Genomic DNA, 15451 nt, shown 5'->3' on the forward strand with positions numbered 1-15451 from the left:
TTTTTGTAAAACAGATTTTCATTACTGTGAATTTATTGTACTCCTTGGTTCCCAGTGACTAGGTAACCAACAGAGGAGGTAATTTATTATTTTAGCAATTTCAACAGGACCTTGGAAGAAAGGCACCCTGTGGTCACAGAGCACTGGAACTATACTAATGAGATGATTAAAAGAAAGTTGGGCTCACACAGTCCCAGATAATCACAAGTGTACCCAATGATAATTAACAATTACAATTACCTGGAACTGTATTATTTGCCTGGTTGGTTATACAAAAGTCAACCTGTGCTGAAGAGGTGAGTTTAAAGGAGTTAGCAAGTTCTCTGAAGTGGCTCGTGGGGCCCTTTCCTGATAGGTATCTAGGGGAACTGTGGACGTACAGGTAAGGCTCCCTGGCCCACTTCATCTAATTCTCAACCAGAAGGAAAGGAAGGTCTGAGCTCTCCTAAGAGGAACCTTCTATCCACAAAGCCCCCGCTCCCAGCCGCGTGTGTCTTCTAGGAGAAACTTTCCCGCCATGGGGGCCAGAGTCCTTAAGTTCTAGGCCAGAACAGTCTTATGCAAAAGCAGTATCCATTTTCAGAGATCCAGTCCTCCAAGAACAAAGTCTTGGGACTTTCTGGCTTGGGCATCCACTGTCCCTCCTCAGTGCCTGCCAGAATCTTTGTCTGCCCCTACTTCAGCTTTGTAGGACTAGGGAGAGTGGTGGCACCAAGGCGCAGGTCTCAGAGGTTGCACTGGCCCTTGGATTCTCTTGCAGATTCCCACAACTCCATGCCCTGTGCTGAAGGCTGGTCTTGAACGAGCTCTGGCTGAGAGAATGGGGGCAGATGGGGAAACAGTGGTCCTGAAGAATATGCTGATCGGTGTCAACCTGATCCTTCTGGGCTCCATGCTCAAGCCCTCAGAGTGTCAGCTGGAGGTGACCACGGAAAGAGTCCAGAGGCAGGCAGTGGAGGACGAAGGAGGCATGGGCAACTACAGCACATCCAGCAAAGAGCAGCCCATGGTCTTCAACCACGTGTACAACATTAACGTACCCCTGGACAGCCTCTGCTCCTCGGGGTTAGAGGCCTCGGCCGAGCAGGAGGTGAGTGCGGAAGATGAGACTCTGGCAGAGTACACAGGGCAGACCTCGGACCACGAGAGCCAGGTCACCTTCACCCACAGGATCAACCTCCCCAAAAAGGCCTGCCCGTGTGCCGGCTCCGCCCAGGTGCTGCAGGAGCTGCTGAGCCGGATCGAGATGCTGGAGAGGGAGGTGTCAGTGCTGCGGGACCAGTGTGCCACCAACTGCTGTCAAGAAAGCACGGCCACAGGTAGAGTCTGGGCCGGGAGGTGGGGGATGAGAGGGAGGTGAAGTAAGGGAGCAAACTCTGCATCTTAAAAAAGTACCCTCATCCATGGCTCAGGCCTGCCGAGTCTGTGAGATCTAAACGCAGCCCGTCCCCAGGGATTCAGCTCAGGGATTCTCAACACTGCTTAGCCAGTTTGAAATACATTAACCTGATTTGGGGGGGATGAGTCAGGTAATGGTACAACGACTCAGCACAGCAACTTGGACGGCAAGCAGGGAATTTGATGTCTGTCTTCATTCATCTTTGGTCTTCACAGGCTGTTGAATTGATATCTATTCATGTTCACCTGAGGGACTAGAGAAAGCAGGCGCTGTGTTCACTCAATCGCAGCCTTTCTCCCATCGGAATAAATGATAGTCATTAAGGTCTCAGAGGACCTGTCCGCATCTTCTCCAGCAGGATGGACGCTTTAACCCTGTTCCCTCCACAAATACGCATGCCTGTGCACACACACATGCACACACACTCACACAGCTCATCCCGCCCTCCAAAAGGGCAAATGCTCTGAGGATTTATGCCTCACTCTGCCTGCCTGCTAACTAGTAGCACTTACGAGTTGTTACCTGTACCTCTCTGCAAAGCCTGATTAAGTATCCAGAGCCAGACTTCCTGAATTCAAATCCTACCTGTGCTGCTTCCAAGCTTTCAAACAAAGTAAGTTGCATAGCTGTGCCTTCCTTTCCACATCTACAGGGTTATCATCCAAACTAGAACAAGGGGCCATTAAATATCACAGACTGGCTTCTGGTGGGCCCCACATAAGTGGAGCTATTATCAGCTCAGCCCGCTCAGCTCTGTGCCCATCTGTTCTCACCTCAGGGTACCTCAGACCCAGGCATTTCCCTTCTTTGTTGAGCAGGGGCATCTGTTACCTTATCTTGGGTGCCAGTGTCCACTTCTAGGGCTCCATATCTCAAGGCCTCCTCGGGATAAGAGTGGAGTGCAGTTTTAACAGAGGATGTCCATAGTCCCCTGGTCACAGCTTTTGAGTAATGAAGTATTTCATGGGTTTTCCTCAGCTCCTTCTCCTCTCCCTCACCCACACAAGAGACAAACAGCTGAAGGCTAGAAGGGGGTGCTCCGTCGCTCAGTCCCCTGTTCTTTGGGAGAACTGATGGGTCATTCATCTGTCCAGTGGAGTGCAGAGCAGGGGAATGTCATAGGTTTCCACGGTCTCTTTGCTGCTCAAGAAGCAGGGTGGCTTCTGTAAGTGGTCTTTTTACCAGGATTCCTGGCAGATGGGAAAAATCATACGAGGAAGAACTGCTGAGCGATGTCAGTGTAGTATCTTTTCAGGCCACAGGGAGTGCATGAAGAAGCGGAGTGAATTTACTAGACTTCACATCCTCAGGGTCAAGTGCAGACAAGGATGCCAAGCAGGTACTTGGTGTGTGTGTGCTTAATGAGTTTGTTTAGACACATCAATTAACCACTGTAGCTATACCACAGCAAGGGTCAAGACAGGGATATGCAAAGAATCCAGAGGATTGCAGCAAAGGGTGAGTGGGGCTGAGGACGCTGGAAGACTTTGAAGCAACCTGGTGCTGAGCTTTGATGAATGAACTGTCAGTTGATAGCAGGCAGGACGCCTTCCTCTGCCCGCTGACCCAGTGCTCAGCCCACACCCACTGGCACTCCCCACCAATCCCTTTCAGTCCCCACAGCCAATAACGGAGGAGTGAGCATCTTTGATACAGGACCATCCTGAATCTATTGGAATCCCTGGACCTGCCCAAAGAGAGAATTAGAGGCCTGAAATGTACTGCCCTTGGGGACAGCCCCCAGTCCTCAATGTGGTGTGACCCTGCAGGGTTGAACCCAAGTCAGTCTCCCTGGGACATTGCTTGATAGCTTGCCTGCCCTCCCTTCTGATCTGCCCGTCTCCCCTACCAGGTTTTTCCACTAGGTACTTTCCAATAAGTGACCTTTACATGAATCTTCACCTAAAATCAACTTCTAATGAAATGACCCCAATCTGAGGCACCCTGAAGATGAGCTCCAGGGGGAGGATCAGATCTCCTTCATCCTGGCCCCCAGCACTGTGCTAGCATCAGGCACCATAACACCTGAAAATAGTGATTAAATTGATAGTGTACCAAACTATGTGGAGCTTAACTCTTAGCAACACAAATCTGATCAGAGATCACTAGAGGTCTCTGCCTATCTCCCCGCCTTGACCATTTATAGGAGAGGCCGCTGCTGCCCTTGACCTTCTCCTTGACCATTCCAGGACAACTGGACTACATCCCTCACTGCAGCGGCCACGGCAACTTTAGCCTGGAGTCCTGTGGCTGCATCTGCAATGAAGGCTGGTTTGGCAAGAACTGCTCAGAGCCCTACTGCCCGCTGGGCTGCTCCAGTCGGGGCGTGTGCGTGGACGGCCAGTGCATCTGTGACAGCGAATACAGCGGGGACGACTGCTCCGAGCTCCGGTGCCCCACGGACTGCAGCTCCCGGGGGCTGTGCGTGGACGGGGAGTGCGTCTGTGAAGAGCCCTACACGGGCGAGGACTGCCGGGAGCTGAGGTGCCCCGGCGACTGCTCAGGGAAGGGGACCTGTGCCAACGGCACCTGTTTATGCCAGGAGGGCTACGTCGGTGAGGACTGCGGCCAGCGGCGGTGTCTGAATGCCTGCAGCGGGCGAGGGCACTGCCAGGAGGGGCTCTGCGTCTGTGAAGAGGGCTACCAGGGCCCTGACTGCTCAGCAGGTAGGAAGGGGAGCTGGGCGGGAGGCTGGGCAGGGCTGGTCCGGCACACTAACTGGACACCTCCGGGGAGATTGGAAACAGGTGCGGGAGGGAAGGTGAATTTTAGGTAAGGTCATTCTCGGTCGGGTTGTAGTCATTTGCTTTCCAAGACAGCTGATGTTTCAAGTCAATAACAGTTGGTGAGGCAGATTAAAAGAGGGCTTAGGAAAGGTCAAGTTCAGGCTGAGAGGCAGATCTTTACCCCCGACAACTTACTAACAGTGATGACACCCCACTGTCCCTGCGGTGCCAGGGGAGGCTGCGGGTCTGTTTTCTATCACTGATTACAGGATCTCACAGGCTGTTGAATTATAAAGAGAAGAGGCTTATTTGGACTCCCAGTTCTGGAGGCCCAAGGTCAAGGGGCCACATCGAGTGAGGGCCTTCCTGCTGGCAGAGTGCAGGAGCATGCAGGGTGTCACCTGGCAGGAGACAGAGAGCCCACGCGTGTCTCTTCTCACAAAGCCACCAGGATTCAGTCCGGGGTCTCCACCCTGATGGCCTTATCTACCCTGACCACCCCCCAAAACCTCCACCTCTGGACACCACAGTCAGATAGCTTCCACTTTCTTCAATCATAATGAGGACAAATTCCACCTGGGGGCCCTTGGGGGACACCACCAGACCACACCCAAATCACAGCAGATGGAGCGGGCACCTGCTCACCCGTGGCTACCAGGCCTGACGCCATGGTCCCAGGCTGCCTCCTTTTACAGAGCTCCTCAGGGGGCGCGAGCCAGTCTACGAGGATCTCCACTCACCTTGGAGCTTGCAGATGGCGAGGGTTATTGATTCATGAAATGACCGAGGGCCTACAAGCAGAAAAGTGCAGGCAAGAAATCAAAGGTAAATAGGAAAAAAAACTACTATAGGCATCCAGCAACAGCGACATTCCGATGATTAGTACAGAATATTAAAAGGAGGGGGCTCATTTTGTTGCTGATGACTACAGCACAAATCTCACTCCAAATATAATCCATACCTTAGAGACGGACAGGGGGCATCTGAAAATGGAGCTCTCAATCCAACAGTGAGAAATATATTAATATTTAATTAGGGTTGATTTTTTAAAAATATATTTTGACCCCAAACAGGTTATTTTCATTGTCTCCCTTTTGTTCATCCTCCTCTGATTAATCAGTGAGTATTGCTGAGACATTTATTTGTGCTTTAAACAGCACAGATTAGTAATTGATCCTGTCCATTTAAAGCTCGGGATGCCCACTGGGAAATTTTAAAAGCAGAAATAACAACAAACATTTTCCAACTTTCTGGTTGAGCAAATCCAGGAGTTTTCTAAAGGAGAAATCCTGGGAAACTGGCTGTACCAGCCTCCTGCTCCTCAGTATCTTCAATGACACTCTGCTCTGTGGCAGACCCAACTTCCCACCATGTGACTTCAAGTTACATTCTTTTGCAAGATCAATGGCAATCATGAAAGATTTAAAATAAAATAAAAAGATAATCTACTGCCTAGGAGAATTTTTTTTCTACATTAAGTTTTTTCTGATTTTACTTATTTCATTTAGTCTCTCAATTTTGTTTACTGAACTGGAATGTCGCTCTACAAATATGGTCATTGTATCAATTGTTCCAAAGCAAGATTCAGACAGAAGTTAAGCCTCATTGTTTCTGAATCTAAAGTCACCAGGCAGTTTCTGGACAGCAAGGATAAAGCATAACTTAGTTTCCACCCAGAGGATGAGCTTCTGCTAAGCCCCACCTGGAGAGTACTCCGGGTCACTTCTGGCCATTGCTGTGTTGAGGGTATTCTATCCCATACACAACTCGTAATAGACTCAGTGTTTGTATGTCTGCCCTTGCCCTCATGTTCTTGACCTGTCTTTCTACAGGGATGGGTCCATTCACAAACAAAAGCTTGATCTGATCCAGGGTCCAAAATGCATTGGAGATGAGCCCTCCTGGTCACCTCCGGGAAGACTCAGTAACTGTCAGGATTCCTATGACTTGGTTGAGTCCAAACCATACACACATTACTTCTATGCTGCTTTAAGACTTCTGTAGGCCCAGATAAATCACTTAACAGGTTCCCAAAACATGTGAGGAAGGACAGTTGCATAATCTCCATCTGTTTCTATAGCAACCCTGGAACCACCTCTCATTGCATGAAGTACTGCTCTTAAAGCTTGCCTTTAAAACCAAATGCCACAGGTCTCTGCCAGAGAGGAATCTAGGTCATTCCTCAAGGGCTCCTTGGCTTGCTGTTTGTGAAAAGGCTGTCGGAGGGGGGGGCTATTTATCCCCTGCTTGACATTTCTGGCCAGGTGCACACACAACAGCAGGACTGCTCCTACCGCCTAGAGGAGCACAGAGGGGAGAGGGAAGGGTTGGGAAGGTGGGTAATGAAGAGTCGCAGGCTACACTCCCTCGGAGGTCACCGCTTTCTCCTTGGCAAGGGCATGGAGAAGAGCTGTCCATTGTGTGGATTTCATTCTGAGGCTGCTTGGGTCGCCAGAGCTGGAACACAACTGAATATTGTCAGCAAGGCCACTGTGTTTGACTCCTCAGCTTGATTTTTGCTCATGGTGCACCATGGAACAGAATCTCAAGCTCTATGCCTCTATTCTCTGCACATGTGTAGATAATAGAACAAACAATTCATGAATATGAGCACTTAAGACTTGCCTTACATAGAAGCTACTCCTGCCTTCTCATTTGACAGATTTCAAAGCAGTTGTCCAGAGAGAGAGAGAGAGAGAGAGAGACTTTCCCAGAGCCTGACAGCTCATTAATGGCAGAATAAGAATGAGAACCCAGCCCTCTTTAATCTTCTCTGAACTGCTAAGTAGACAGAGTTGAGAAATGTTCATTGTAAAGCCACAGCCACAAAGAAGTGACCTTTCAATATAAAAGCTGAGCCCTTTTAAATGTTTAGAAATCAAGGTATTAGAGAGATGGGGCAAAGAAGTACCTGGGACCATGCGTCTGCATCTTCCCCAGTGATGGCAGCCAGAGCAGAAGCTGGCTGTGAGCGGTCCTGATCTCCCTAGGAGCCAGGGCAAAGCAGGGAGCAGGCTCTGGAAATAATCCAGAAAGCTGCTCCCCAGACTTCAGTCGGGCCTGCAGAGATTTGTCAACATCAGCCCCTGCCTCTGTCAGGACTGCAGCCAGCCCTACCTTTGGCACCCGAAACCCCTTGCGTTTTAGAGCAAGACACAACGTGGACTGGTTCCAGTTGCTCTCACCACCTAAGTGCAAAAGTGACGTGAGGTTGAAAAACGTAAGCAGCGTGGGCGCTGTGCAGATAATCACCACTTCTTCCTTTTTAGCAGCCTGCTCTTCCCTAAGTTTCAAAGTTGGAACTCCAGAAAGTAAGACTGAGAATGCCTTTTCCCCACCACAAATGCATCAACTCAAGGCTTGAGTCTCCATTATAATTTGCTTTGTAACCCCACATTGTCTTGCTTGGTAACGACTACTGGCTCCCAAAGTACACAGCTGCTGCTCACTTACAGGGCAAGTAGCGATGCTGTCCCCCACTGAGCCACTGCTCAAAGAAGTACACTACCCTGAAAGACACCCCTTGCTCTTCCTCCACGGGAAGTGAAGGAAGAGTTTCCCCCCAGGCTCAGGCCTCAGGCTAAGCGGCTGAGATAAATCTTCTGCCCCTCTTGTTCACTTAACAATTCTAAAACAATCTGCTCAGATCACCCTTCACTGTCACGCTTAGCTTTATTTTCTAGAAGAGAGAACCAGAAAGGAATACACTGACTTGTCCCATAGGCCCTAAGAGTTGTTGGTGACTTGAAATTTGGAATGGCCTTTTTTTTTTCCCCTATGACAGAAAAATGTCCTGCAAAAGAAACTTGGGAACAACATGCTGAATCACAAGAGACATGCTCCAAATAACTTTTTAAAAAGGGGTTTTCTTAGCTCCAGGATGAGCACTATTCTGGAGAACACATCCTACACAATTGTCTGGATTGCTTCTCATGTAGTTCTACTTGGGGGGATGGTGCATGGAGAACAATCCACATTCTACTCCTTAAATCATAGGAGAAAGAGCTCTAACCATAGAAGATTCAGGCTGAACAATCAGTCTGCTACCTACAGCCCAACTCCTGATTTGACACAGGCCTTGACCCAGGCCTTAGATTCCTCTTTTGTAAAGTTGAAATAATTATAGCTCCTTGGACTACCTTACAGGCTGCTGTCAACGGATTTTTTTAAATAGTTAGATGGTGTGTGTGGCATGTTTTCTAGGTTGTGAAATGCCATGTACATGTAAACTGGAATTGCATTTGGGCTCAGAGGTTCTAGAGTCATTCTGGCTGGGTTCTAATCTTAGCTTCTGTGTCTGTCCCCTGTGTGGCCCAGTTTCCTCCCCTATAATATAGAAGTAATGATAACACCTATTCCGTGGTGTTGGTAAGAGGTCAAATGAGATAGTCCATGTTGGAGCAGTGAGCACTGGGCCTGGTGTGTAATAAATTCTCAGTGTGACGGTGCCAAATACTGACAGGTTCTCATCAGTCCTTCCCTGGTCCCAGGAGCCGTTCCATACAGGCTGCCCTGAATGTCTCAGTGCAGTTCACATCTTCAATAATGTCAGAATTATCAATGATGCAAGTTTATGCAGTATCATTGGAAGGTTAAATTGTTTAAATATCGTTTGCACTTCTTCAATTTTGTACATTTTTAAAAATAAATTTTAAATTTTTGTTTTGGTTCTGATAGAGGAAGCTCGGCTCTCTAGGTTTTTATACAATGAATGGTTTTGATCAAATGCAATCAAAGCCAATATCCAGCACTGCAGATAAATGCTGCTAATTTCCCTCCTGTGGGTCTGGGTCAAAGGGCTCCTCACTTCTGCCCTGGCTGAGGATTTGAGGTTTCATGTGTGAGCACAAGGAGGCAGGTATGAAAAGCAGCTGGCCTAGACCTCTGGCTTGTAAAGGTGAAAGGTTGAGATTACCCAGAGGAGAAATTCAAAACCAATGGCAATTCTTAAACCAACCAAACCCTTCACTACATATGAATGTATAGGTTAATTATGATCATTTAAGTATTGGCCTGATCTTTGATTTAATCTCCGAGCAGGTCCAATTACAGAAGCACTGGAGTTATCCTCTAATTAGTCTTAAAGTTTCAATTATTTGATGCCTACACTTCTGGTGAATCTTCACTTCCCAAGGGAACCAGACTTGAAAGGCTCTTTCAATGTGGTTTAACCTTTGGTGACTCTGAGTAGCATTTGGGAAGTCAGACAAGAGAGAAAAGCACAGCTCTCAAGAAGGCTTCTTGATCATCACCTCCAAGGTCAAGGCTAATGAAAATTAGTTTAACATGTTACATTTCTTCCAAAACTTTCTTTTTTTAAAAGGAAAAAAAATGCTATGAGAAGGAGCCACTAAATGTCTTTATCAGACCATAGTGTACAAGGGTTCCTGTCTTGGGGTCATAATCTGTAAGATAACAAGGAATGAAGTCTTTAGCCCCATTTGTACACTCAGACATTGGCTCTCAGGACAATCTGATGACAGTAACTTAGTAAACTACCAACACTTTTGGCCAGCGATGTGTTATGAAATATCTAACAACTGGATCTGTGATGAGAAAACCAAAAAAACTGAAGCTCTGCTCTGACCAGTTTCCATGGTGTGAACATTCCCCGTGTGGCCAGCTTCAAACTACCAACATGAGGTCACTCAACGGGACACTGGAAACGCAATAGACACATCACACAGAATCTCCACCAGAGAGATGGAACACACAAATGTCACTCAGGGGCCTAAATGATAGGAAGATGTAGTGAAACGACTTTAAAATGAATACTTACGACCTTTGTTTTTAATGCAATTTGCTTCACTGTTTTTAAAGTTTCACCTTTCATAATGGTTATATCTAACCATCTTGTGAAATTCCTGAAGATTTGATGACTGACTTTTACAAGCCAGTAAGAAGCCAGCTCCAGAACACCACTAACTCACAGCCTCATGGAGGTTGGGATAACTAAGTGCAGAAAGGAGGTGAAGCTGTTACAAATCACTCAGTCCGCTGAGCCTGCAGACCCTGTGGAGATGGCATGGGGGGTGACAGGCGAGGAAGAGAGTTGAGTACAGGGTGGGGCAGGCAATCCTCTGAGTTCACGCTGTCTGTGTATTGCCTCCCGGTAGTTGCCCCTCCAGAGGACTTGCGAGTGGCTGGTATCAGCGACAGGTCCCTTGAGCTGGAATGGGACGGGCCGATGGCAGTGACGGAATATGTGATCTCTTACCAGCCGACGGCCCGGGGGGGCCTCCAGCTCCAGCAGCGGGTGCCTGGAGATTGGAGTGGTGTCACCATCACGGAGCTGGAGCCAGGTCTCACCTACAACATCAGCGTCTACGCTGTCATTAGCAACATCCCCAGCCTTCCCATCACTGCCAAGGTGGCCACCCGTACGTACCATTCCCCCTTCCTGCTTCATTTTTCTTTTCTCCCACATGAGATCATGGGCATTCATGGTAGTGGTATCTTTTCTGAATTCTCCAGGGACGCCTATAATCGTCTTCGGCTCTTGAGGGGAAGGGCTTCAGACATGACCCACTTAGAAAAGGGTGTGTCTTTAAACAGGCACTTCCTATTAAGAGAATTTCCAAATTCAGGCGGCTTCCATAAATTATAAAACCAAAAGAACAAAAGTACTTAATTATTGAGTACTGACTTGTTAGAAGCTAGACTCAAACGGAAGCCATGTACCCAATGAGACTTATACAGACCTTGAATACAGTTAGGATCCAAAACCAGGAGATAGGACATAGGAAGAACCATAAGCAAGTTGCCAATAGATGGCATGTTCCCCAGGGCAAGTACATAGCAGAGTGAAAGAAAAACTCCTTGTTTAAAACCACAGCGACAACGTCCACTTCTCATACAGAGGTGGCAGCATTTCTTTATGACTTTTAGCAGAACATCTTGGCGTGTGTGTGTTTGTGGTGCCGGGCAAGCTCTACCCCTCAGCCACATCCCCAGCCCTTTTCATTTTTATTTTGAAATTGGGTGTCTCTAAGCTGCCAAGCCTGGCCCGGGACTTTCAATCCTCCTGCCTCAGCCTCCCAAGTCGCCTGGATGGGAAGCAGGCGCTACCATGTTGGATATAACACCGCATCTTAATGGCTCACTTTTGTGGTGAAAGTTAAGGCTCTAGGACGTGAAGTTCCAGAGGGAAAAAAAAGGTCAAGGTATAAAGAGTTGGCCCTGAAGGCTTCACAGAAGCCTGAGGACGTGAGCAGAGCTTAGAAAGAGGCAAGGACACGGACTAGCAGCAGGGCAGGATTGCAGAAGTCGTCTTGCCTCCTTGCTTCTCAGCTGACCCAAGTCCTGGGATAGTACTGGACTCTCACAAATGCTGACTCTGTTAATATGCCTACAATTATCTGTTTATATTTGACCTTTTTTCCCCCAATTCCTCTGGTGCCTGTGAACTAGTTTTAAATATCTGCAGTGATCCGTGGAGGCAGGTCACCATCTGCTGCTTTTCCCACCTGGCTCCAGGATGAGTCACCACCCCCAGTGCTGGCCGGCTCCCAGGCGTCCCCACTCTGATCCACGTGTACAGGCACGGATGAGGTTTCCAGCCCCTGTGGTGGTGGTTGTGCCAATTCAGGGCATCCCTGCAGGCACGCTCCCAGGTGACAAGGACAAAATCATGTAAAGGCGCCTGACATGCCTTCAAGTGGGTTCAGAACCAGCCCCGCCTATCAGCCAGGAAGCTTCCCGATGGGAAAGATGAGAATCTGTCAATTTTCCAACGGGAATAGCCCAGGAGAGGTGAAGCTGAAATGGGAGTCGAACCCTGGAGAATTGAGAGAAGTTGTGCTGTCATATTTCAGGGCTGGTAACTGGAACTCCATTAGGACGAGCATATTTCACCCCACTGAACCTGTGCATGTGTGTGTGTATGTGCGGTTGGGGGGAAAGGCTGGGGGGAGAAAGGGAGGAGATTAAGAGACAGCCAAAAGTTAGACAAGTGAGGCAGAAGGGAGTGAGGGAGAGGAGAATACGGAAGGAGCAGCTGGAGGAAATTTGGAGAAAGTGAAATAAGAGCAAAGCTGGTGTACGCCTTTGTTCTGCTTGTGTACACAAAATGAAAATTCAGACTGCCCTAAATTTAGGGATTTGCGCTCCCTAAAATACGTTCAGTGCACATCAGATGGTCAGGAGAAGAACCCCGGGCTTCCTTCTGAAGCTCCACATCTTTAACCAAACCTTCTCTGCCTCCTTTCCCTGTGAACGAGGTGGGAACACTGGGCTTAGCACAATACTGCCTCCCAGGAATCCTGTACTGCTTCCAAAGATAGTGTTCGAGTTCTCCGAAAAAGGCTTTTTATTCCATTCCAAGATTTATCACATTAGTAAGGAAAAGAAAACATGACTTTTATATTTAACATTAACAGTTTCTATTATGTAATAGAAAGCACAAAAAAAGTTTTGCATTCGTCAAGTGTATTCCTGTGTTGCACCAACACAGAGCCCCAGAGCCCCAGGGCAGTGCGCCCATCTGCACCAGGACACACTGTGTCTGCGGTAGGATGGGGCGGTCCTGCCACAGGCCACCACACCCATAGCATAGAGTGGGTTCACAAGACAAGAGCCAGGCACTGCTCTCTGTCCCTGCCAGGGACAGCCGTGACATTGTCACCCACATTGCTGTGTTCCAGATCTCTCCACTCCTCAAGGGCTGCAATTCAAGACTATTACGGAGACGACCGTGGAGGTGCAGTGGGAGCCCTTCTCATTCTCCTTCGATGGGTGGGAGATCAGCTTCATCCCAAAGGTAACACCGGCTGCCCTCCAGGATGCCCGGCAGCCTCCCTCGGCTCGTGCCTCACCTGGGGAGCAGGGCAGCAGGGCAGCACTGCTCAGGGTCTCGCTCCAGGCCAGTAGAGACATGAGAGGGCATTAAGTGGGTGCCTGGGCTGCAGAAGGCTCCTTTCACCAAGAGCTGAGGACAGGAGCAGAGCCCCTGGTCTGTACAGGGGGGACCTGGAAAGCCGCTCCAGCTCCTGCTGAGACACTTCCAGGGTTTGGAGAGTCCCATGTTAGTGGCTAGGAAACTGGGCCATCAAAAAGCCGGGGCCAAGTGGAACCAGCTTCGGGTTCCACGGATTCTTTCTGTACAAACAGATGGACTAACTGTCAGCTCGTGTCAGCTCATGTCCCCAGAGGTTAGAGGCCTCGCAGAAACGCCCTGGTTCTCCCAGTTACTCAGAATGAAGTTATAACCTATTAATTAGGCAACCTTTTCTTTAAGCAAATTACATGCTCAGTCTGTGAGTTTAAAAGTACCCTAAGATCCCTCTCTACTAGGTAAAGCAGCTTACGTATTTCTTTATTAATCCTAAAACTGTTTCCGGCTTGCCGTGACGCCTGTCCCTGACCACCACACCTGAGGGGGCAAAGTTCAGCCATATCCCTCCCTTTGTCCCTGTCCTTCAACAGGAAAGAGCACCTTTCAGACTTCTTCAGATTTAATGCCAGTGACACATTGGGGGGAACTAGACTATGATTTTGCCATTCTTTTACCACCACATTCTTGACATCGTGGACTGTTGGAGCTACAGAGGATCTCCAAGTTCACAGAGTTAAGACCCCACATTTCACATTTAGTTTAATTTAGTTTAGTGTGTAGAGACGAAGACTCAGAGAACTTAGATGACATAAGATCCCTAATTAGTACCAGGCATAAGACAAAAACCTTAGTCTCAGCTCCCTGCTCCAGGGCTCTGCCCACCAAACATCTTCTGGGGATGTAGTCCTATCATGGCAAGCCAAATGCTCCTAACAGTCGTTCTATGCAAATCTATTATTGTATAAATGATCCGAGTTAAAATGGACAATGATCAATGGAAAGCAACTGAGTTTAAAAGAAAACAGAAAGATCATGTTACTCTGCTGCCCAAGCAAGAAAAGAAAATCGTGCCAGATTCTCCTGTTCTACATACAATATGTGAAACTCTAAATAAAAGAGGGGCTGACCAGGGCATTCCAAGATCAAATGCATGGCAGCGGAGAATAACCTCTTTAGCCTCTGTAGGCAGAAGTCACAGGCTGTGGGAGGGTTATCACGTTGATTTACAAAAGCATGGCTATAAGTGACATACAGGGAACTCGAGGTGACATAAACTGAGATGAAAGAATAGGGAAGAAGGGGAGTGTCTCAAAGGGGGCCCTCTTGTCCCCTCTGTTTCCAAGGTCACACACATGGAAAACCTAATTAACAGTAGGTAGATGATAGATAGATAGATGACAGATGATTGATTGATAGATAGATAATAGGTAGATAGATGATAGGTAGATGGTAGATAGATATTAGATTCTGGACCCAACATCATCTAGTTCCTTTCTCATTTCCTTTCCACCTATTTGTCTTCTACCACTCTCCTTTGTATTTTTGTTTCGTGTTTCTTTTTTCTTTCTTTCTTTCTTTTTTTTTTTTTTTTTTTTTTTGGTACTTCACGATTATGTCTCTGAGTCTTAACTCATCTGGGTGAGGTGGAAACATGACACTGATAGATTTTCACCCTTTGTAGCACCATGAGAAATTCCAGATATAGCCAAATAATAGCCCCAGCTCATTAAAAAAATCTGGGAATATCTTAGTTTGAAATACATTGTGGATATGATAAAGATGTTTACACACAACTGTACTCTTCTAAACAGCCAAAGGCAGGCTCGTAACACTAAATGACAAAAAAAAAAATGATAGATGTTACCTGTAACCATTGAACATTTAGTCTTTGGCAAGAGCCAATCTGCATCACCTCATGACTAATTTTTATTGGCAAACTTAAAAACTCAGGAGAAGCCAAAGAAATGTTCTTGAAATCGGTTCTCACCAAGCCTGCTGGGAGTTGTTCCTAGCCCCGGACTCTCCTCTGTCAGCCTGGAGGAAGTAGAAGTAGCCCCCGTTTTTACTTTCCAGTTCCCAAGTCAGTGTCCCCTGTCCTTCTCCTTGATTTCACTCCTGGTGACTCTCTCTTTTCCTGTCTCTGCTCCCTCCCGCTCAATCTTCAGAACAATGAAGGAGGAGTGATTGCTCAGCTTCCAAGTGATGTCACCTCCTTTAACCAGACTGGGCTAAAGCCTGGGGAGGAATACATTGTCAATGTGGTGGCCCTGAAAGAACAAGCCCGGAGCCCCCCGACCTCGGCCAGCGTCTCCACTGGTGAGTGCTCCAGTTGTAGGTCACCCAAGAACAAGAACTGCAGAATCACCCAAGATGTGGGGAGGCAAACAGCCGCTAGGTTCCTGCCAGAGCTGAGTGATTGGAGGGCCTGGAGATGGGTCTACTCTACCAGATACTTAGCTGACAATACTCCTTTTGCTCTTCTTTGCAAGCATA

General features: G+C 47.9%; 1 protein-coding gene across 2 annotated transcripts in view; it reads left to right on the plus strand.

Moving 5' to 3' along the window:
- Nucleotides 1-820: 820 nt before the first annotated feature.
- Nucleotides 821-15451, plus strand: part of TNR (tenascin R) — a gene marked incomplete at both ends in the record, with an annotated part of 72834 nt that continues 58203 nt past the window's right edge. Inside the window, 5 exons of one of the 2 annotated variants that reach the window (XM_081300340.1) lie at nt 821-1319; nt 3589-4065; nt 10242-10505; nt 12768-12883; nt 15124-15274. In XM_081300340.1, coding sequence (XP_081156466.1) covers nt 821-1319; nt 3589-4065; nt 10242-10505; nt 12768-12883; nt 15124-15274 — 1507 coding nt within the window. Of the gene's footprint in view, nt 1320-3588; nt 4066-10241; nt 10506-12767; nt 12884-15123; nt 15275-15451 lie in introns of those variants that run through there. The other variant, XM_081300341.1, reaches the window with a different exon arrangement.

This window comes from Spermophilus citellus (genome assembly GCF_964194105.1).
Source record: "Spermophilus citellus genome assembly, chromosome: 6".
NCBI classification, from domain to species: domain Eukaryota; kingdom Metazoa; phylum Chordata; class Mammalia; order Rodentia; family Sciuridae; genus Spermophilus; species Spermophilus citellus.